This window comes from Pseudorasbora parva, chromosome 1 (assembly GCF_024679245.1).
Source record: "Pseudorasbora parva isolate DD20220531a chromosome 1, ASM2467924v1, whole genome shotgun sequence".
NCBI lineage: Eukaryota > Metazoa > Chordata > Actinopteri > Cypriniformes > Gobionidae > Pseudorasbora > Pseudorasbora parva.
In genome coordinates, this window is record NC_090172.1 from 66,377,596 (window position 1) to 66,402,044 (window position 24,449).

Below are 24,449 nucleotides of genomic sequence, written 5' to 3' on the forward strand. Positions count from 1 at the left end.
AATACTATGAAAAGGAGGACGGTAAGAACAAAAGAGATAAGGTAACTCAGGAAGTGAACCATCCAGGGGGAGTAAAGCTAGTGTTAGAAAAGATGAAGGGGAAAGATGCCATGTGGGAATTAGACTTATGCGAAGTTATTGATTGTGGAGAAACTCCGATAGCCTGGAGGGGGTACAATGTATATGGTTGCCTATGGCCCTCTACCACTTTAGAGCCATCTGGGCCATGGTGCCATACATGGCATTACATTATATGGTTCACCAAACCAGGGTTTGTAAAGAAGGTACTAAGCTCACACTGGAAACCTAATAATATCTTATTTAGACTCTCCCTGTTTAGAGGACATGATGATGGATGGGACAAGAAAAAGATGAATAAGATAGTAATTAGACTAAAAGATGGAGGGGATGCAGTGAACACCTATATAATAATAGGGGTAGACATTTCGGGCAAAGATCCATTAGGTTTGATAAGGATAAGGAGTGTAGATGCCCCAGTTACAATTGGCTCGGAAATGAGAAACTTAACCAATGAAAAAGTGATAACTCCATCTGATTATACCAAATTGACCCCGCATGACTTATTGGCTATGGCTACAGGATATAAGGAGGAAAATTTATGGTTGAATTGGATTGAAAACACTGCATTTGAGCAGGGTATGAAAGGGTGTGTGGCATGTGCAAGAGCTAGACCAACCCTGAACACTGAACCCGCCCCACTGCATCCAGAAAATAAATGGGGGTATGGCTGTATGATTGGCCTAACTAAACAAAACGTTCCAAAAAATTGTACCACGTTAGCATCAATATTCCCACAAATAAGTAACGAGACAAAAGGAGGGCCCTTTACCCCAAGAGAGGGAAATTATACATGCTTCAATTTTACTAAAACTGAAAAATCTAAAAAAAATTGTGGGAGAGGTAGATGAGAGTTGGTGTAAGACCACTGTAAGTAATGCAGAAACGGTGATAGGGGAATTGGCCAGAGCTGGATTATATTATTACTGTGGGAAACAAGAGTTATTGGTAAGGATTTCAAGGGATATAGTAGGAAAGTGTGCAATGGTTAGATTGGCTGCTCCATTAACCCTAATAGGGCGGCAGTGGCTCATGTAGGTTGTCTACAAACCAGAAGGCTGGTGGTTCAATCCCCGGTTCCACCTGACCAAGTGTCGAGGTCTCCTTGAGCAAGACACCCAACCCCAGCTGCTCCCGACGAGCTGGATGGCGCCTTACATGGCTGACATCGCCGTCGGTGTATGAATGGGTGAATGTGAGGCCAAATGTAAAGCGCTTTGGATAAAAGCGCTATATAAATGCAGTCCATTTAATAGGAGAACGTGCGGTAAAGATGGATGAGACACAGAGAAATGCTAGGAGAAAGAGGAGTACATTAAAGAAAGTTAAGGCAATAGATAGGTCATCATTCAATTTGATCAAAAATAGTGTTACTTATGTTGATGCTATACCCAGAAGAGTTCCAGATGAATATAAGTTAGCTGATCAAGTAGCTGCAGGGTTTGAGAACATACCCCTGGTAGCTGCTATCTTTCCAATCACCCCAAACAAAAATGTGGATCGAGTAAATTATGTACATTATAATGTAATGCGGTTGGCTAATTTGACCGGGGATGCGGTGGAAGGACTGGCAGAACAACTAGCTCCGACCTCATTAATCGCAATGCAGAATCGTATGGCCTTGGATATGTTACTAGCAGAAAAGGGAGGAGTGTGCTCTATGATAGGAGAGATGTGCTGTACCTTCATTCCAAACAATACTGCTCCTGATGGGAGTGTGACTAAGGCCTTAGCAGGATTGAGGGCTTTGTAAACTGAAATGAAGAAACACTCTGGTATAGATATAGATAACCCAGTGGACAAATGGATGACTAACATGTTTGGAAATTGGAAGGGGGTAATCATTTCGGTAATTTCTTCCCTGGGAATATTTTTGGGAATAATTGTAACATGTGGATGTTGTTGTATACCATGCATAAGGTCTCTTTGTAACAGGATGATTGTGGCTGCAATTGAAAGGAAGGATGACCGACCTCCAGCCTATGCAATGCCACTTCTGGGAGCAGAGGTGGAATGTGATGATATGGAGAGTGAAGTGGAGATGATGTGATCTCTTTGATAAGAGATCAAGAGAGGGAATTGAAGGATATTTTCATTTAGTTCAAGGAAATGTTCATTATTTTCATGTAGTCGCATATTAGGATATGAAGTATTAATCATGTGGCATATTATGATTCACAGTATAAAGTATTGAGTATACAGTATTAATTGTGTTTTTCACCATGAAGTATTAATGATTGAGTGATGTTCATTATGAATTGAGTTGTTCTTCAATTTGCTTATGTAGCAAGTGGCTGATTTGTAGCGACTACGCCGCCCCGTAATAACGGGAAAATAACCAAAAACACAGAACACGCAAATACGTTCCACCAAAAATAGGCTGTAGGCGAGAGTTTCCGTATAAACAATTATTTTATTAGTGTTAAAATTGAAATACAAAATTTAAAATTGATATGAAACATCAATATTAAATGGTCTTGGTCAAATCAAAATAGGAAATTAAATAAATATAGGGGGCTGAAGTTTCCTTAAGTAGAAGCAGGCTGATATGGTGCATATAGTGCACAAAAGAAGAAAATCCCTCCAATCAGAATCACATCCACAAAAAGATCACTGCAAATAATGTAGTGTAGTGACACCGCAATAATGGCAATCCATATCTAAGTGAAGCCCGTGCAACCCAGAATCAGCCCACTTCCCGGAAACAACCAGCTCCTGCAAAATACCAAAAAAAAGAGAACTCACATTAGAAAAAACAAACATTTAAATAAAGCAAAAAAAGAGAAATGAAATCAAAAAGTCAAGGTACTAGATGAAACAAGGATAATCAATTCTACAAACAAATATACATTAAAAATAAAACAAAATAACAAAACATATACTGTCACAGAAAGATGGCATAAACTCAGTACTGATCAAGGCTCAAGGTTTCAAATGACCGAGATCACAAATACCGCATATAGCGGTAATTAACACTTATAAAGAGCGACTGTTATTCAACAGTCAGATAACAAAACTGAGGGTTCGTGACAGCAATAACAAATCAATGAACAAAACAAAAAGAGCATACAATCCAAACGAAAACTACTCAACAGAAATGAAACAAATCAAAACAATACAAACATCAAGCCCATTTGACCAGTGGACCAGAAGAATGACGCCCAAAGCAGCAGCGCGGCCCAGAGCGAGGGTTGGAGAGCGAGAGAGAGAAAGCTGCACAGTGTACAATAAACCCTAAACAGATACATTTATTTATTATTGCGATTTAGGACATGCGTTGATTTACTAAAACAAAAAGTCACTCACCTTATGATTAGACAAAGTGACACTCGCGCACACACACAGATGCGTCACAAACAGTCATATAGTAGCTCCTTTAAACTGTTGATTAACAGCTGATGTTCTGACCTGGCTATTGTGCTGCCATGACGCACAAGTGGGCACTGTAAACACCGCACTAAAATGCATAGCTTTAGTCAATTCAAACTAAGCTTTATACAAAACCGCAACAAGGCATTAAAACTTACCTGGGGGTAAGCAGAACACCACACACACACAGCCTTAACGGAGCGACGTCACACTAAAATAAGGAACGCATGCAGTCACTGCAGAATACGAAACAATAACAGAGCTACATAGCTAAAAACACGTACCTCCAAAAATCCAACACAGTGAGAGAAAAGGGGCGGGCTTTCAACCAAGACGCATTCCAGGGGGCATAAACAACAGGTTTATATACAAAAACGAGGCGGTACCTTATTGGACACGCATTTAATAAGGTGACGTTTCAAAACACGTGACCCACATCACTACACTTATGATGATTTAACTTGCAAATGTACAGAAGTTTAGGAAATGTGCTGAGATTTTTGCAGGACGCTTTAAAGAGTGTGAAACGAAACTAAGGATAAGGATAGGTGGTACCACGTGGTACGAGGTCAAGCAAGGGTTAGACAGAGGGGGTACAAGATGGAAAATACCAGAGCTGTACTTTCTTTGTGTGTGTGTGTGTGTATGTGTTAACCTATGTTCATAGAAATGCTGCCAGGAGACGGATGACGCAGGACACCCCAATTGGAGGAGACAGTACAGAAGGAGAAGGGGATGAAGAACAAGAATATAAAATATGCATGATAAAGTTCAGAAATTCATTCAAGAGCAGCCATAGTGAAGTCATCAAGATTTTCCTGATGCTGGTCTTTGCTGGTCTGGATCCTGAGCTCAGAAACCTTTTTTACTCGCTGTTACTTTAATAAATGTATACTTTTGATTGATAACTCGACTCCTGGCCGATCATTGAACTTGGGGAGGACCTTGGGGAAAAAAGTCCAACAAAAGTGTAGTAAGTAGTTATGCATACCATGATAATTATTGTGATCATCAATGCGGAGCTAAAGCAGTGTTTGTAATCTCACATGTGGATTTATATCTAGAAGTTGAACAGAAATCATATTTAATTCAATCTTCTGTTGATGGAAACATGAATGTCTTTATGACGATGGCTCTTCAAATCCGAGAGATTTCTGATGTGCTAGTTTAATTTCTCCAGGTTGGTTTGTTATTCTGTCTATAGTTTTAGTCAGTTCCTCCATGAGCTGCTGTAACTGAATCATTTCTATCCACATCTGAACGAACGCCTGTCTAACCGGCAGAAATCTCATCAGCTGAGCTCCGATCAAACACCACGTCTGAGACTTTATCTGCTCAGCCAACACACTGATGTCCGAGATCTGTATGAAGCGCACTAACTCACTCGCAGAGCAGAAATACTGACTCAGATACCTGACATCACGCCCTGGGTTATTGAGGTCTGTCAGTATTTCATCAACACGCTGACTGATGTCGGTCATCTTGTCGGTCATAGGGGTGATTTCACACTGAAATGCCAAAAGTTCAGCTTCAGTGTCCTGTATGAATTGTTCCTGCCGGCTCCTGATCTTCTTGCTCCAGAGTTTGTGAGCGATCGCAGCGGCTGAAAGCACGACGGCTCCTGCTCCTGTGATAAGAGCAGAACAGCCCAGATGAGCTGGAGCTAAAACCAACCCCAGACCCATCAGGAAGCCTCCAGACGCTTCCACATGTCCTGCATTAGTGACGGCTCCAGAAGCCCGTCTGAAATCTTCTTCAAATGTGTGGATGAGAAGACACACTCTCTCCATCCTCTGCTGGATCTGAGGGAAATCTCTCCGATAGAGGGCGAGCAATTCACATTCAAGAGGAGTAAAAACACATCTAGAGGAGAAACAGGTCATTCAAATGGAGAATTTGTAATGCACATATTTCTAATAACTCTGAAACAATGCTGACATGCAGATTCAACTATTTTAATATTTTATGGTACTTATTAAACTACTTTTCTTCATAATGCAATAATCACATATATGAACATATTAAACATTCTCTTACAGTATTTTGGGACGTTGCTCTTTCTCTGACGTTTGCGTTTGTTCCTTTTGATTTTTCTTAGATTGACTCTACAGCACAGCGTCAGAGCTAAAACAAGAAAATACAATAATACTGGTGTTTCATGGGAGAAATGTACAATTATACAAACAATATCAACAATGGGCGATTTAACAACGACATTACAAAATATAGAAAATGATCAGGGTCTAGCACATGTAACGGGCGCGCTGTGTCTTTAACAGGTTGTTAGGTTGAATGCACGCCCATTAACCCTTGTAAATTCTGCGTTGTGTTCTTGTTGGGTTGAATGAAGGAAAGACGCAGACCACGATCAACTGCTGGTTTCTCTTTTAATGAAGGTGAAACAGCAAATTTGGTTCCTCTCAGCGAACCTGGTGCAGACTGTACAAATCAACAAAAAAAATACATAAGTCACATGCAGCCTCCTCCACACAGGTTTCAAGCTCCTTCTCTCAGCTAGTCTGGCGCAAACTGAAAGAAGCGCGTGAATGACGCCACAAAGCCTGTGACACTCTTAAAGTAACAGTACAGGTATAAACATTATGGTCTGAATACAACATCCAGCCATAAATATTGACAATAGAACATACAGAAAACATATAGAAAACAATGTTCATCAGGATTTGGTGACATTTCAACCGTAAAAGTAAAGATATAATTTCAACCTGGTTACATTCACCCCTCCTGAAATTCACCAAATTCCTGATAAATTGGAATCTCGGGACTGTAAAGAAAACAATACATCTGCTACTGACACAATCTGGCCCAAATGAAAATAAATAGACCTAGTCCACTGTCAACTTAGAAGTCACCTTACATACAAGGTTCAGGGAAAAAAAAGGTTGATCAGATCTCTGAATCCCCTTAGCTCAATGCGACGCCTGATACGCCACACAACACTTGGACCCCCAAAAGAAAATTGTCCCACAGACATTGCAAGTATCAATGCTCATAACACAGTCCAAATTTTTTATATATATATCAAGAGTCATCTATGCAAAACAAAAAGAGATTATCTATGGCTCCCAAACAAAATGTTTGAACCCCTCAGAAATGGTTTCTGAACCATGGATTCTATTAGTCTGTTCACTGATTTCACTACTCTCCCTGCACGTGTTCTAACAAGACCATCAGCCACGGTCTGTGTGTGTGGGTCAGTGTGAACCAATGGATCAGCATGTGGTGAGTGTGAAATATCTGATTGTGGTGCAGGTGAAATGGATTGGTTATCAATAATGGTAGTGTGGCAAGGGGGGCGTGGTTCAGCGAGGTCTGCAGCGGGAGAGAGAGCCGCGGGACAAGCGGTAAGTGAGTGGGTTGGAAGCAGATTAATAACACCTGTCTCTCGTTCCAGTAATGAGCGCGGGGACGGTATAAGAGATCGGTGGAACCGGAGACCGAGGAGAGAGAGAGTCGGACTGTTTTGTGCGAGAACACAGAGACTGAGTTTACCCGGAAGCCGGAAGTGCCGCGAACCGGAAGTTATTGTTGCTTATGAGTTTGACTGAGAACACACGAAGAAGTGTGTTATTGACATTGAGAAAGAGAAAATAAAGATACGCATCAACAGTCCAGCCGACCCCTGTGTCCTCTTCCTTCCTTACTATATCGAACTTGTTACACTGGTGCCGAAACCCGGGAAGGAAGTAGGACCGCGCCGCCGCCATGACAACACCAACGCCCTCCGCCTCGCCGTTTGCGGACATCATCACCTCTCTCGCGGCCCTCCATCAGGAACAACACCAGTCCATGCTGGACCTGCGGGCGGACCAGGAGCGCCGCTTCGAGGCCATCGTCCGCGGCCAGCAAGAGGACCGCGAGAGGTTCCGGAGCTGGATTGACCGGGAGGTTTGCACCGATGCCGCCGGGCTCGCCAGCGCACCGGTCCACGTGCCCCTACACAAGATGGGGCCACAGGACGATCCCGAGGCCTTCATAGACCTATTTCAGAAGGCCGCGGAGGCCTGCGGGTGGCCCCGGGCACAGTGGCCGGTGCGCCTCATTCCTCTGCTGACCGGAGAAGCCCAGGCGGCCGCCCAACAACTGCCGGTGGCGAACCTCCTGGAATATGAAGACCTGAAGAGGGCCATCATCCAGCGGGTCGGCCGGACCCCAGAGCAGCACCGCCAGAGGTTCCGCTCGCTGGAGTGGGGCGAGGCCGGCCGACCCTTCGCGATGGCCCAACAGCTCCGGGACGCGTGCCGCAAATGGCTATTGGCCGGTGGAAGCGACGTGGACCACATCGTCGATCTGGTGGTACTGGAGCAGTTTATCGCTCGGCTACCCAAGAAGACCGCCGAGTGGGTCCAGTGCCACCGGCCCACATCGCTGACGACGGCCATCAACCTGGCGGAGGACCATCTGGTGGCGTGCCCGGGGGTCGGCGAGCCCCTACTAACCTCTCCCTCTCTCTCTCCCCCCTCTGTCTCTCCCTCTCGCCCTGTCCCTCTCCCCAGGTCCCATCCTCCAGGCCCTCCTCGCGTTCCCCCCGGAGGCCGGGGTGGGATGGGCCCAGGACCGTCCGGGAGTTCGCGGGCTCCGCCCAGGGGGGCGGGGCCGCTAGGGGCGGGTGGCGACAATGGCTCCGGTTTCACACCCTCCCCGCGCTCATTTTCCAACCCACTCCCCGCCGCAGGGGTGGCGGGTAAGCCTGGGCTGGCCTGCTGGCGGTGCGGTGATCCGGATCATTTTGTGGACCGATGTCCGAGGATGGACATCGGGACAATGATCCGGATCCCGGACGTCCAGCGGACCACCCCCGATCAAGCAGGAGAGTACCAAATTCCTGTAAGTATCAAGGGGGGTACATATCAGGCCTTGGTGGATTCAGGATGTAACCAAACCTCGATCCATCAAAGCCTGATGCAGCCTGGGGCATTGGATACAAGCCGCATGGTTAAGGTGCGGTGTGTGCACGGGGATGTGGTGGAATATCCGGTTGTCCCAGTCACGATACAGTTTAGGGGGAAAAAGCATAGTGTTGAGGTGGCGGTTAGTCCCCACCTCCGGCATCCGCTAATTCTGGGGACGAATTGGCCCGCCTTTTCGGCGTTATTGGGGTCGTTATGCGCGGATGCCGCTTGGGAAAACAAGGCTAGGAACGGGGCGGTGCGAGTGCAGGTTGGCGAGACTGATACGGGACCCTTGGGAACAGCTTCAGAGGAACCGAGCGGGGTTGAGAGACCGCGATGACTTCCCTCTGGAGCAGTCTCAAGATGAGACTCTAAAACATGCTTTTCAACAGGTCCGCACTATCGACGGTCAGTCCCTCCAACCCGCATTGCCCGTCACGTATCCTTATTTTGCCATAATTAAGGATAGGTTGTATCGAGTGACCCAAGACGCTCAGACAAAAGCGGATACAACCCAGTTGTTAGTACCAAAGAGCCGCCGGGAAATGCTTTTCCAGGCGGCTCACTCTAACCCGATGGCGGGCCACCTGGGACAGGCGGCCACGCTGAATCGTTTAATGACCCGATTTTTTTGGCCAGGCATTCATGACAATGTGCGCAGGTGGTGCGCGTCTTGTCCTGAATGTCAGTTGGTGAACCCACTGGCCGCCCCAAAAGCGCCATTGCGCCCCCTACCATTAATGCAGGTCCCCTTCGAGAGAATTGCGATGGACCTCATCGGGCCATTAGAGCGATCCGCACGCGGATATCGTTTTGCGCTAGTTATCGTGGACTACGCAACACGGTATCCGGAAGCAGTGGCTCTCCGCAACATCTCTGCGAAGAGTGTTGCGGACGCACTGTTTCGTTTAATCTCCCGAGTGGGGATTCCGAAGGAAATCCTCACTGATCAAGGCACGGCGTTTATGTCACGCACGTTAAGCGAATTGTACGGATTATTGGGCATTAAATCCATTCGAACAAGCGTCTATCACCCACAAACAGACGGCTTGGTCGAACGGTTTAATCGCACTCTTAAATCCATGATCCGTAAATTCGTACAGGAAGACGCCAAAAATTGGGATCGGTGGTTAGAACCCCTCTTATTCGCTGTGCGAGAGGTCCCGCAAGCCTCCACGGGGTTTTCCCCCTTCGAGCTTCTCTACGGACGGCAGCCCCGGGGGGTGCTGGACGTCCTACGAGAAACTTGGGAGGAGGGGCCTTCTTTGGCCAAGAACGAAATTCAATATGTGCTGGACATGCGAACAAAACTCCACACCTTGGGGCGGCTATCTAGGGAGAATTTGTTGCAAGCCCAGGACCGCCAAAGCCGGTCGTATAACAGGGGTACGAGACTACGCAAATTCACACCGGGAGAGAAAGTGCTCGTATTACTCCCTACATCGAGCTCTAAATTAATGTCGAAGTGGCAGGGGCCGTTTGAGGTCGCACGACAGGTTGGAGACCTCGATTATGAAGTGATACGGTCCGATAGGAACGGGGCACGTCAAATATACCACCTCAATCTCCTTAAGAAATGGAATGAGGTGGAATCAGTGTTGTTGGCGACGGTGATCGGGGGAGAGGATGATCTCGGGCCAGAGGCGAGCATCAAAGCACAATCGGTCGCGCTGGCCCCTGGGGGAGATCACCTCTCACCGTCCCAACTCACTGATCTATCAAAACTACAGGCGGAGTTCGCCGACGTGTTTTTACGTACCAACTTAATTCAGCACCATATCGAGACCGAGCCGGGCGTGGTAGTTCGCAGCCGGCCGTATCGCTTACCTGAACACAAGAAAAAAGTAGTTCAGGAAGAATTAGGGGCAATGCTCGATATGGGAGTAATAGAGGAGTCCAACAGTGACTGGGCGAGCCCGATCGTTTTGGTCCCTAAGACCGACGGCTCGGTCAGGTTCTGTGTGGACTACCGCAAGGTGAACGCAGTGTCGAAATTCGACGCGTATCCAATGCCGCGGGTTGACGAGTTGCTTGATCGGCTGGGCACGGCTCGATTTTATTCGACATTGGACTTAACGAAGGGCTATTGGCAGATCCCCTTGTCTCCATTGTCCAAAGAAAAGACAGCTTTCACCACGCCGTTTGGATTACACCAATTCGTCACGCTTCCCTTCGGCTTGTTCGGGGCACCCGCTACCTTTCAGCGCCTCATGGACAGGATTTTGCGTCCCCATGCCGCATATGCTGCTGCCTACCTGGACGATATCGTGATTTACAGTCACGATTGGCAGCGGCATATGCAGCATGTCAGGGCGGTCTTGAGGTCGCTGAGGGGAGCGGGGCTCACGGCCAATCCGAAGAAGTGTGCAATTGGGCGGGTGGAGGTAAGATATCTGGGCTTCCACTTGGGTCATGGACAGGTGCGTCCCCAAATTGATAAGACCGCCGCAATTGCAACCTGTCCGAGACCCAAGACCAAAAAGGAGGTAAGGCAGTTCTTGGGGCTGGCGGGATATTATAGACGGTTTATACCAAATTATTCGGACCTCACCAGCCCTTTGACTGACCTTACTAGAAAGGGGCTACCAGATACGGTCCAATGGACGGAGCCGTGCCAGCAGGCCTTCACCCGAGTTAAGGCTGCTCTATGTGGCGGGCCGCTTTTACACTCCCCTGACTTTTCTCTCCCTTTTCTGTTGCAGACTGACGCGTCGGACAGGGGGCTGGGCGCAGTCCTGGCCCAGGAGGTGGAGGGGGGAGAGCGGCCGGTGCTGTACATCAGCCGCAAGCTCTCCAAGAGAGAGGCTAAGTACAGCACCATCGAAAAGGAGTGCCTTGCCATCAGGTGGGCCGTTCTCACCCTCCGCTACTACCTTCTGGGGCGGGAGTTCACCCTCTGTTCGGACCACGCTCCTCTCCAATGGCTCCACCGCATGAAGGATACCAACGCGCGGATCACCCGTTGGTATCTAGCTCTTCAGCCTTTTAAGTTCCAGGTGGTCCACAGGCCAGGTGCTCAGACGGCTGTGGCCGACTTCCTCTCCAGAAATGGGGGGGGGGGGGGGGGCTGCAGGCCGGACGGCTCCCCGGCCTGAGTCGGGCGGTGGGGGTATGTGGCAAGGGGGGCGTGGTTCAGCGAGGTCTGCAGCGGGAGAGAGAGCCGCGGGACAAGCGGTAAGTGAGTGGGTTGGAAGCAGATTAATAACACCTGTCTCTCGTTCCAGTAATGAGCGCGGGGACGGTATAAGAGATCGGTGGAACCGGAGACCGAGGAGAGAGAGAGTCGGACTGTTGGTGCGAGAACACAGAGACTGAGTTTACCCGGAAGCCGGAAGTGCCGCGAACCGGAAGTTATTGTTGCTTATGAGTTTGACTGAGAACACACGAAGAAGTGTGTTATTGACATTGAGAAAGAGAAAATAAAGATACGCATCAACAGTCCAGCCGACCCCTGTGTCCTCTTCCTTCCTTACTATATCGAACTTGTTACAGGTAGCAACAGGACTTTGCACTGAACTATACTGGTCTAGCTCTTCTGAATCAGCTGACTCAGATTCAAGTGGGACTTCAGGGGACAAAACTGCAAGACTCTCACCATCTCTGGAATTTGACAGGTTCTTTGCACTGTCATCTTGAGTTAATAACACAGACGCTGAGCCTCTATCATCATTATCACAGTCTTCCTGAGCAGACTCCTCACTGGCCAAAGACTGATCATTTGAATGGGTATCCTGGCTCTCATCCATCCCAGAGAGTGGCAAAAAGTTGACCTCCAACAAAAGATTCCTGTGCACAACTCTCGTGCGTCCCTCCGCATCCTGTATTTTATAAACATGGATATCGGGATTTGCACCAACAACTGTCTACACTCCATCCTCCCATTTGTCAGCCAACTTCCTCTTCCCTCGTTCTCCTTTATTTGCTACTAAAACGCGATCTCCCACAGAAAGGTAGGTACCCTTGACACGTTTGTTGTACTGCCGGGCCTGGTGCTGTTGCTCAGTGGACGAATGTTTCTGGGCGATTTCCATAGCACTTTTGAGGCAAGAAAGCAGGGACTTGGCATATGAGTCATAGACAACAATCCCTGGGTCATTCAAAACCTGCTTAAACATTATATCCACCGGTAATCTAGGCACACGGCCAAACATCAAGAAGAAGGGGGGGTAACCTGTAGTCTCATGAACGGTGGCGTTATAGGCAAACGTGATGGTCTGAATTTGTTGTGGCCACAGATGTTTTTCCTTAAGGGGAAGGGTACGGAGCATGTTTCCCAAAGTGCGATTAAATCGCTCTGTTCCCCCATTGCCCATGGGGTGGTAGGCTGTTGTATGGGATTTTGCCACACCGGCCAGACGAAGAAGTTCTGCAATCAAGTTGCTCTCGAAATTGGTGCCCTGATCAGAATGTATTCTCTCAGGGAAACCGTAAACACAGAACACATTGTCCCAGAGCTTCTTGGCGACTTGATTTGCCGTCTGATTGGCACATGGGAATGCATGGGCAAGTTTGGTGAAATGGTCGGTGACTACTAGGACATCCACAGAACGCTGCTTACTGTCCTCAGCTGACCAAAAATCCATGCAAACTAACTCCATCGGGGCAGAGCTCTTGATGCTTTCTAGGGGTGCACGAGCAGCAGGCTCCGGCGACTTCCCAAACACACACCTCTGACAGCATCTGACATGTGCCCTCACATCCCTCTCCATATCAGGCCAGTAAAATCGCTGCCTTGCCAGTGAGAGAGTACGGTCTTGACCTTGATGACCTGCCAGATCGTGTATGCCCAACATTGCTTTTTCCTTTAGACTCAGAGGCAACACATATTGAGATCTTCTCTGTTTAGACACAGGATCTCTCGTCACTCGATACAACATCCCATCATGGACTTCCAACTTGTCCCATTGCTTGAACAATCTAAGGACCTTCGAATCAGCACCATGCCTTTCCCGCCTAGATGGTCGCTTCCTGGATGCAACAAAAGGTAACACCTTAGAAATGCTGGGGTCTTGCTCTTGACTCAGCAGCAGCTCCTGAGCGGAGAACATGGACGTAACATCCTGACTACTCGACAGCTGTTGGATGTGTTGGGTCAGATAGAGTGCCCTGGATTCCACTGCATCAATCCAGTCACAATGGGCCTGACAAAGAGCTCTAATCTCGGCAGAATCACACGTCACATTGAACATTTGATGGTCCCCAGATCTGTAGCTTTGAGACTGACAGCTTACCCTGAAAGCATCCTGCACAGAATCTTCCTCTATCCCATTAGCTTCTTGAATCAGGGTGGGATATGGTTCCTTTAGCAGCCTCTGAGAAATGGGCTTCGCAAAAAGGTCGCGACTCAAGGCATCAGCCACCACATTTCTTTTCCCAGGCAGGTGTTTAAGATCAAATGAGAAAGACGCAAGCTTAGAGACCCAACGGATTTCACATGCGTCAAGCTTTGGCTTTGTTAGAAGGTAGGTTAGTGGATTATTATCCGTCCAAACTGTGAAACTACGGCCTTTTAGCCAGTGGCTAAACTTTTCACAGACACTCCACTTTAAAGCCATGAACTCCAGTCGATGAGCTGGATACTTCCGTTGTGACGCACTAAGTGTCTTGCTTGCAAAAGCAACCGGCCTGGTCTTGGATTCTCCTCGAGGCACTTGAGAGAGCACTGCTCCAAGTCCGTTCAACGAAGCATCGACTGACAGAATAAATGGCTCGTCAAAGTCTGGATGAGCCAACACAACACATTCCAACAGCATGGTCTTCAACCGGTCAAAAGCGATTTCACATTCCACTGACCAGTCTGCAGGAGTAAGCTTGCGATAGGCACCTAGGGGCTTCTTATCTCTAGCTGACCGTCCCCGTCTCTTCTGTCCAGCCGTAAGTGCGAACAAGGGCTTCGCAATGGAGGAACAGTTTGGGATGAAATGCTGGTAGTAAAATACCATGCCAAGGAAAGATTTGATTTTTCGGACAGAAGGCGTGCACTCATCGTCCTCCATGAGGTCTTGTACTGTCATCTTGGTGATGATCTCCACCTTCGCAGGATCGACGGCCACACCCTCGCCATTAATGACATGTCCAAGGAATCCGACTTGTTCTCGAAGCAGATAGCACTTTCTCGGAGCCAGTTTCAAGTTATTCTCCCGCAACCTCTGGAACACTGTACGGAGTCTGTACAGGGCCTCATCCTCTGACGATGCAAAGACGAGAAGATCGTCAAGATAACACAGGAGTTTTGTGAAGTTCATGTCCCCAAAAATCCCAATCATCATCCTCATGAAGGACGCTGGGCTGTTACACAGTCCTTGTGGCATGCGATTATATTCATGCAGTCCAAGGGGGGTTGTGAAAGCTGTGTACTTCTTGTCGTCTTCGTGCATTGGGATGTTGAAGAAGCCAGAAGTGAGGTCCATCGTACTAAAGAGGCAATTGCCACCAAGGGCAGCCAGGCAGTCAGACTGGTACGGCAAGGGATGCGCGTCCTTTAAGGTCCGTGCATTCAGCCACCTGAAGTCAGTGCAAATCCGCAACCCACCGTCTTTCTTCCACACCATCACCAATGGTGAAGCATACTCGCTTGAGGACTTCCTGATAATCCCCTTTTCCTCCATATCAGTGAGAACCTGCCTCAACTTCTGATAGTGGGCAGGAGGGACTCTTCTGTACGGCAAGCGAAAAGGGCGATCGTCGGTGAGATGAATGCGATGTGTGTATCCCTTGACCTCACCACAGTCCAATGAGTGCTTGGGGAAGATGTCTTGGTATTCAATTAATAGCTGTGTGAGCCTAGACTTACAGTCTTTACTAACCTGACATGCGTCTATGTCAACGTCACTTAAGCCCAACTCTGACAGGCTTTTAGCCAGCTGACCAGCTGAATAGGCACTGGGCAATGTGTCAAGTTTCTGTTGCGGTATTGCTTGTACTTGTTTCTCCGTATGAAATTGATGTATCTCAATGTCATGTTGTTTGTGTTCATCTGGTTGTTGTTTTTCTGAAGCCACATGTAGACCCTGAGAAGCAGCTAGATCCTCGATTGCCAAACATGGAAACACATCAGCCAATTTGCAATTTCTCTTCAGTGTGACAGCTCTGTCAGATGGGTTGACAACTGTCATTGGCACCCATCTATCACCCCAGAGAGGTGTGACAAGACGGCCCACTAGAACACCTCGTGGCATGGCTTTGGAATTGGTTGGTTCTACAACGACAGTGCTTCCAGGTGACATTGGCACACTAGCAGGGAGTCTACCCCAAACCAAGTGTTCATGCCTAGGTAGTAGTATCACTGATTGGGTGAGCTTGACCGTGCCTATTTTGTCAGGAACCTCACTCCCTCTCCAGCGCTGGACATTGGTAAACATCGACAAAAACTGTTCAACATTGGGATCAGACTGATACTCCGGTCTGGAAGCCATGTTCCAATAATCATTATCACCCTTCAGAACATGAATCACATGTTTGATGACATTCGAGCCCAGTATAAGATCGTCATGCTGACCAGGCACAACCAAGGTAGGTACAACACAGTGAGCGCCGTAAAGCTGCATCTCCAAGTCATAAAAACCCTCAGGTCGAGTCTGCAGACCACCACAGCCAATCAGAACAATATTTTCTTCAGGGTGCTGTTTCTCGGGCAAAACACCAGCAGAGCTGAGCTTCTCTACCGCATGTTCGCTGACGCTACATGCCATAGAGCCAGAGTCCAACATGCCTTTAAGCTGCACACTGTGATTGACAAGGACGGTAGCATAAAACAACTCACTGAATGCGTCGATCTTCTGTGTGGCTTGAATGACTATTCGGGTCCCCTCAGTTGCTTTGGCACAACAGTCCTCATATAAGCGAGCTGGGTCATGTGTATCAGAGAGGGATTCATTTACAATACCCACACCGCCCCTCCCAAGGTGTGGGTTTTCTAGTTTAACTGTTGATCCTGTCCACCAGTGCTGTTGGCAGACTGAGAGCGGCGCTGGTTGGTCTGATCTGGACAGTCCCTCTTCCAGTGGCCAGGTGATAAGCACTTTAAACACCTGTTCTCTCGCCTGCAGTGAGACAATGTGGAATGATCAGAAGCCCTACATACCCTGCACACCTTTTGAAACGAGTGAGGGACTGCGACTTGAGCTCTGGGGTTAGCTGGTACTTGTGTATGCTGTGTAACCAGTCGGTCTAACAAGTTCACCAAACTCCTCATGCAGTCATTGTCAACACTCGCAGTAGTCATGGGCAACGGAGATGGCACAGATGGTACAGTGGTGTTTGAGGCTGGTGTATTATCAGCCATAGGCACATGACACTGGGAAAAGACTTTGTGCTCTACTGTGCTCACCTTAAGTGGCCTAACCGTTGCAGCTTGAGTTTTCCTCCCCTGCATGTGCTCATCAAGCCTCTCCTGGATCTCACATGCCGACCATTTCTCAGCAGACTTGAACTTGAAAACACTTGCAAGAGACTGGTCTGGGCAGTATTTGATGAACATCATACTGACTTCATGGCCTGGGTCATCAATGCTACGGCCTTGCCTTTTCAGATACTCATCCGCTACATCAACTGTTTTGTTTAGCCGTATCCAGTATTCCATAGCATCTTCACCTGGCATGGGCAATGTACTGTAGAAATCTGCTAAAGGCATGTTTGAGTAAGTCAGTTCGCTGAAGTGTTGTTTCAGAATGTCAAAAATCACATGGGGATTTGCATCATGGTTAATAGATTTGTCGTTACGCAGCTTTATCCTCACCACATCCCCTGCTTTGCCCATAAGCTTTGCCAGGACTTCTTGTGACTGCTCAATCACTGGAATGGCTCGTTTCTTTAAATACAGAGTCATAAGATTTTCCCACTCATGAACTGTGACTTTATCTGAGCTATCACCCCTGAATATTGGAGGCTCTCTTATGTCTGACTGCATGACAACCTTGACGTTAGGTAATGTCATCTCTGAGGGCTGTACAGGAGTACTGGTGTTCTGTGTGCACCTGTCAGATTGTAGCTTAGCTGTAATGGATTCACCTAGCTTCTCAGCTAACTGTGTAATGAGTGAACTTAAGTCTGGATTCTGCCCAACTTGGCTTGGCATGGCACGATCTACATAACGTGTAGAGGTAAGCTGTGGGGTGTGTAACGCTGTGACACTAGGCCCTGGTGTTCTGGACTCTAAGGTTCGAAAGAACAAACCCCTACCCACACCAAACTGGTCCTCAAAAGAGTCACGCTCAGCACCATCAATTTCACTCTCTGCAAAATATGTGTAACCCTCTGCCATATTTCAGTCACTCATACACAGAAAAGAAATGTGAATAATAATAAAAAATATATAGCCAATAAAACAAAATCTAAATGGCTAAACTGGAAGAGCACCACAAAAAAAAATCTAGAATAATCACATCAATCAGCAATTAATTGCACATCAGTAAAGCACTCTTTTAAATGCTTTTATATTGAAGACAAAAAAAAATTAATATCAGGCTGCAGTCCAAGGGAATACCTGACCACGGTAAAAGGCGAGTGAATGCAGCTTCCCACGGCGAACGAGCTGACGTCGATCTTCAGACCAATCCTTGAAAGGTCACGGCACCATTGTAACGGGCGCGCTGTGTCTTTAACAGGTTGTTAGGTTGAATGCACGCCCATTAACCCTTGTAAATTCTGCGTTGTGTTCTTGTTGGGTTGAATGAAGGAAAGACGCAGACCACGATCAACTGCTGGTTTCTCTTTTAATGAAGGTGAAACAGCAAATTTGGTTCCTCTCAGCGAACCTGGTGCAGACTGTACAAATCAACAAAAAAAATACATAAGTCACATGCAGCCTCCTCCACACAGGTTTCAAGCTCCTTCTCTCAGCTAGTCTGGCGCAAACTGAAAGAAGCGCATGAATGACGCCACAAAGCCTGCGACACTCTTAAAGTAACAGTACAGGTATTAACATTATGGTCTGAATACAACATCCAGCCATAAATATTGACAATAGAACATACAGAAAACATATAGAAAACAATGTTCATCAGGATTTGGTGACATTTCAACCGTAAAAGTAAAGATATAATTTCAACCTGGTTACACACAGAAAGGACCAATGGTGACAATAACTGATAAAACGTCTGGTGTCAGTACAGTCACAGCCTCAGAATCAGCTTGACATCATCACAACACATTCCTCGAGAACGGTTTGGTCTGTCAAACAGCTTTTGATAACTTTTTGCCAGCATGACCTGAAGACGATCTGAGCCAATTTTAGTGAAAAAAGTTTTTTTTTTTTAAAAAGGCAACTAACAAGTCCAAGCAAATAACTGCTATAATAGTTCTTTGCATAACCCAATTACTATCAAGGGCAGTTTTAATGAAATAAGCTAAATTAATAAAACAGTATTAGCATTATAACTGTCATGAGGGGAAGGGGAGAAAGAGAACCCAGGAGTGAGGTATGGGTAGGTTTAGGGGTAGGGTTAGTGTAGGGGGATATATTATACAGTCTGTACATTAGAAAAACCAGTATGCCTATGGAGAGGAACCATACACCACATATCCGTGTGTGTGTGTGTGTGTGTGTGTGTGTGCATGCGAGAGAGAGATTGTGTAAGTGTGAGGGAGTAGCTACAAGAGTGAGTTTTGTTTCTACCCCTGCCGTTCCCAAAAGTAAAGAGAAAATATTAACCATATCTGCTGTTTATATTGCTTGTAATTGGGATGAAGTAAACATCTGTTGAATATTTTAACATATAACATTTTTTATTGTGTTGAATTAAAAACCCGAAATGCAGCGGGTCCACCAGACCCACGAACACTGGCTGAGTAACAAAAATATGAACGACACACAAGGGTTAAAAAAGGTTGCGAAGTGTTGGACATTAACAATTTTACATAAAAAAGTTATTTCTTTTTAAGACACATTCAATGTACTGCTATAATTTCAAAGGATGTTTTCTCTGTAAAAAAAAAAAAAAAAATACACTTCAGAATCGAGTAACTTACAATTTTCACCACTGATTATTTTTGCTTGCAATTAAAAAATAAACCTGATTTAAATATACATCTAATGTTTTTTTTTAAGTTATTTGCTATATACATGGACCACACTTTTAAATTGCCATGTGAGAACACATTACATTAAAATACACTTCAATATGTTGACAGAAAGCAGGTAAATGCGTTTACATGTTAAATGAAATCGACATAAGGGACAAAAATCTAGCAGTGCCGACCGGTTAATGCCTAATGCACTGAAGCCTGGCAAACAATCGAGCTAAATGAAGAGTTTCCAGCAGATGGCACCGCGAGCTTGTGCTGCGCTAACAGAATACAGGCCATTTATGCATGTATTAGAAAAGGTAATCTTCTGCGGTCCATTTGTAGTAATTGTTCAAGACAATTTGACGATTTCAGTCATTATACAGTAAGCAACCCCCTTTCATAAAGCACGCGTGTGCCTCTGAAAGAATCCAAAATAATCAAAGATATTTGATATTTGAAATTCAACAAAGACATTTGTTTTACTGTGTTCCACCCCCTCTCTCTTATCAGGGTTTGGGATTCCTAAAGACAAAGGGATGTTGAGGGCCTGTAGGCCAAATGGTGCCACACCTGTAGTACAGTGGGGGAAGTTTGGTCTGATTGGTCAGTTTGAATGTCTCAGGGTTTCAGTCACATGGTCAAGGGATGGATAAACGAAGATCGGAACTGTTGCTCTGTCTCTCTTATTCTCTGGCTGTCTCGTCTATGGGCCTTCTCTTTGGCTCTTTTCTTTGCTCTCTCCTTCTATTCTCTCTCTCTCTCTCTCTCTCTCTCTCTCTCTCTCTCTCTCTCTCTCTCTCTCTCTCTCTCTCTCTCTCTCTCTGGTGCATGCTGGGAGTTTGTGGAGGTGCTGAGCGCGTGGATGAGTGTTCTTTGGTATTTCCTTTCTGCTTTATGCACTTATTTATATTTCTCCCTTCGCTGTGTTTTTAAATCTGTCAGTATAGGAAGGAAAGTTGTTTTGTGTGTGTGCGTTGTGTAGTCGCCGGGACTGCCCACGCATAGGGAACATCCCCTCTGTCACTCCGGAATGGCTGCAGGTGTGTTCCTGACGCTGGGGTGACAGTGGAGGATTTACTCCTAGTTATCGGTCAGAAAATTGGTTTTGGAAAAATTATCTCGGCGTCACGGACGAATAAAGCGATAGTCGTGTTTTTGAAAACTGAAGTACTCGTTAGTGAACTAACGGTAAGCGGAATATGGGTGAAGGAAACCTTTGTTCCGGTAACCCCGCTATCTGCTCCAGCGACTAAAGTAATAGTTTCGACTAAAAATTACTATTACTATTATAAACTATTACTATTAATAAAGTAATAGTTTAGACTAAAGTAATAGTTTCGAATGCCCCCCCCCCCCCCCTTCATATCTAATGAAGCTATCCTGAAAGAGTTACTGAGATTTGGTAAGATAGCAAGTCCTTTAAAAGCAGTCCCACTTGGATGTAAGGACGCCGCACTAAAGCACGTTTTGTCTTTCAAACGACATGTTTATATGTTTCTCAGTTCGCCGGAGAAGACCTTGGAAGTTTCTTTCCGTGTTTCTCACGGAGAGAATTCTTTCATGGTCTACGCGAGTACGATGAGTTTGAAGTGTTATGAATGTGGAGATTTGGGCAATAAGCGATTAATGTGTCCACATAGATCAGAACAGCGCCCTTCTACATCTTGTGAGGATGGAAATGATGTGACGGTAGTTAATAAAGAAATGCTACCGGTTAATAACAAAGAAAAGGAGAGAACCAAGGAGCAGGATAAAGAAGCTATAGAGGGAGAAGACGAGCAACAGGAGGAGGTGAGTGAGCTGGATGAGAATGCTAGCTGTGTGGAGAAACCTGGATGTGTTAATTTACCTGAAAAAGAAGTGAGGGAGGATGATGATCAGAGTGATGCTGAGGATGATGATGATGATGTTTTACAGAAAGGTGTTTCTGAGAAAGACTGAAAGTTTATCACAGTATACTGATGATGGAATGAGGGATGATGTGGTAGAGGATTTATATCCCCTTGAGCAGATTAATTCATTTCTGGATAAGACAAAAGGAAAGGCAGGTGTTGAAATAAGAGATTATTTCCCTGATGCTGACAAGTTTATTGCCTCAGATACAGTCTTGTTCAAAATAATAGCAGTACAATGTGACTAACCAGAATAATCAAGGTTTTTAGTATATTTTTTATTGCTATGTGGCAAACAAGTTACCAGTAGGTTCAGTAGATTGTCAGAAAACAAACAAGACCCAGCATTCATGATATGCACGCTCTTAAGGCTGTGCAATTGGGCAATTAGTTGAAAGGGGTGTGTTCAAAAAAATAGCAGTGTCTACCTTTGACTGTACAAACTCAAAACTATTTTGTACAAACATTTTTTTTTCTGGGATTTAGCAATCCTGTGAATCACTAAACTAATATTTAGTTGTATGACCACAGTTTTTTAAAACTGCTTGACATCTGTGTGGCATGGAGTCAACCAACTTGTGGCACCTCTCAGCTGTTATTCCACTCCATGATTCTTTAACAACATTCCACAATTCATTCACATTTCTTGGTTTTGCTTCAGAAACAGCATTTTTGATATCACCCCACATGTTCTCAATTGGATTAAGGTCTGGAGATTGGACTGGCCACTCCATAACATTAATTTTGTTGGTTTGGAACCAAGACTTTGCCCGTTTACTAGTGTGTTTTGGGTCATTGTCTCGTTGAAACAACCGTTTCAAGGGCATGTCCTCTTCAGCATAGGGCAACATGACCTCTTCAAGTATTTTAACATATGCAAACTGATCCATGATCCCTGGTATGCGATAAATAGGCCCAACACCATAGTAGGAGAAACATGCCCATATCATGATGCTTGCACCTCCATGCTTCACTGTCTTCACTGTGTACTGTGGCTTGAATTCAGAGTTTGGGGGTAGTCTCACAAACTGCCTGTGGCCCTTGGACTCAAAAAGAACAATTTTACTCTCATCAGTCCACAAAATGTTCCTCCATTTCTCTTTAGGCCGGTTGATGTGTTCTTTGGCAAATTGTAACCTCTTCTGCACATGCCTTTTTTTTAACAGAGGGACTTTGCGGGGGATTCTTGAAAATAGATTAGCTTCACACAGACGTCTTCTAACTGTCACAGTACTTACAGGTAACTCCAGACTGTCTTTGATCATCCTGGAGGTGATCATTGGCTGAGCCTTTGCCATTCTGGTTATTCTTCTATCCATTTTGATGGTTGTCTTCCGTTTTCTTCCACGTCTCTCTGGTTTTGCTCTCCATTTTAAGGCATTGGAGATCATTTTAGCTGAACAGCCTATCATTTTTTGCACCTCTTTATAGGTTTTCCCCTCTCTAATCAACTTTTTAATCAAAGTACGCTGTTCTTCTGAACAATGTCTTGAACGACCCATTTTCCTCAGCTTTCAAATGCATGTTCAACAAGTGTTGGCTTCATCCTTAAATAGGGGCCACCTGATTCACACCTGTTTCTTCACAAAATTGATGACAAGACTGTATGTGGGCTAGTAAAGAAAGCAGCTATGATGAAGTTTCACAACAGAAAAGATTTCGTCTTAAAAAGTATTTAACTGTTGTTAGATCAGGAAAAAGGATGGGAAAAGCGAAGGGAAAATCTAAATAATTGTAATGGCTGAAAGTTTCTCTTTCTATCTGATCTGTTATCTCCTTCTCTCTAAATTTCTTATGGAGATTTTAAGGGTTGGTTCTCTCAATATCAATGGGATGAGGGATAGGAGAAAGAATGAGGTTTTATCAGAAATCATTAATCTGAAAGAACTGAGTGTTACATTCTTGCAAGAAACTCATAGCAGTTTGAGTAATGAAGTTAACTGGGGTTTGGTGGAAAGGAGAGTATGTTCTCAGTCATGGGACCAATTTAAGTGCTGGTGTGGCTATCCTCTTTTCTCTCACTATAAATGTTAAGGTGCTATTAAAAAATGAAATAGAGCCAGGAAGGCTTTTAACTGTTAAAGCTGAAATTGGTAATTTTAAATTCTTGTTCGTAAATATTTATGCTCCAAACGTTGGAGCAGAAAGGAGTTTACTTTTCAAAAAGTTTGAACAAATAGTTAGTGAAGAGAATGAAGATGTGTATATTGTTGTGGGGGGGGGGGGGGGACTGGAATTGCACTCTTGATTTTACTCTTGACAGAAATGGGGAGGAAGCTCATGCATCTTCAGCTTCCACTTTAGCTAGTGTTATAGAAAATTTGAATCTCTTTGATGTATGGAGGGAACACAATCCTTCTATAAAACAATATACATGGGTAAAGGTCTGTCATGATAGGATTTCTGCTGCTCGCTTGGATCGGTTTTATATATCTTTGTAATTTGAAAAATAGAGTTGTTAGTACAGAAATTATTCCTAACATACTTTCTGATCATAAACTCATTAGGGTTGGTTTCACACTGTCTAAAAGTACACAGAAAAAAGTACAGCTTTTGGGTTTGGGGAAAAATGTATTTCAAGGATTGGACTTTTATATGCCTTAGCGACATGTATGATCAAAATGGGTGGTGTTTTGAGTATTCCTATTAATGTTAAAAGAGGAATCAGACAAGGTTGTCCAATCTCGGGCCAATTATACAGCACTGTAATTGAACCCTTGTTATGTAAAATGAGAAGAGAGTTAAAGGGCCTGCAGATCAATACCCTAAACTGTTCTGTTAAACTCTCGGCCTATGCTGATGACGTCACTGTTATAATCAGAGATCAAAGTGACATTCAAGTGCTTAAACAGGCATTAGAGTTGTATGGAAGAGCCTCATCAGCAGTAGTTAATTGAGGAAAGAGCGATGCTTTATGGTGTGGTAGTGTTTTCAAAGGTCCTAAACTTCCTGGTGGTTTACAGTGGGGAAGTGCAGGGTTTAATTATTTAGGAGTGTTCTTGGGGACAGAGGAGTTTAAGAAGAAAAATTGGGAAGGCCTCTTGGAGAAAGTGTGTGCAAAGTTGTCTCGATGAAAATGGTTGCTACCCCAGTTGTCATATAGGGGGAGGGTCCTAATATGCAACAACTTGGTTGCTTCTTCACTCTGGCATAGAATGACAATACTTGAACCTCCTGAGGATCTAGTGCGAGG

General features: G+C 45.4%; 2 protein-coding genes across 2 annotated transcripts in view; both read right to left on the reverse strand.

Annotated features, from left to right (window-relative positions):
* Positions 1–24,449, reverse strand: part of LOC137080903 (uncharacterized) — a 470,496-nt gene that overhangs the window by 67,110 nt on the left and 378,937 nt on the right. The gene's annotated exons all lie outside the window — the stretch shown is intronic.
* On the reverse strand, positions 4,424–5,501 carry LOC137088227 (uncharacterized). Its single transcript, XM_067452105.1, has 2 exons — positions 5,485–5,501; positions 4,424–5,310 (listed from the first exon to the last, which is right to left on the reverse strand). The coding sequence occupies exon 2, from the start codon at positions 5,235–5,237 to the stop codon at positions 4,569–4,571; it is 669 nt and encodes a 222-aa protein (XP_067308206.1). The 5' UTR covers positions 5,238–5,310; positions 5,485–5,501; the 3' UTR covers positions 4,424–4,568.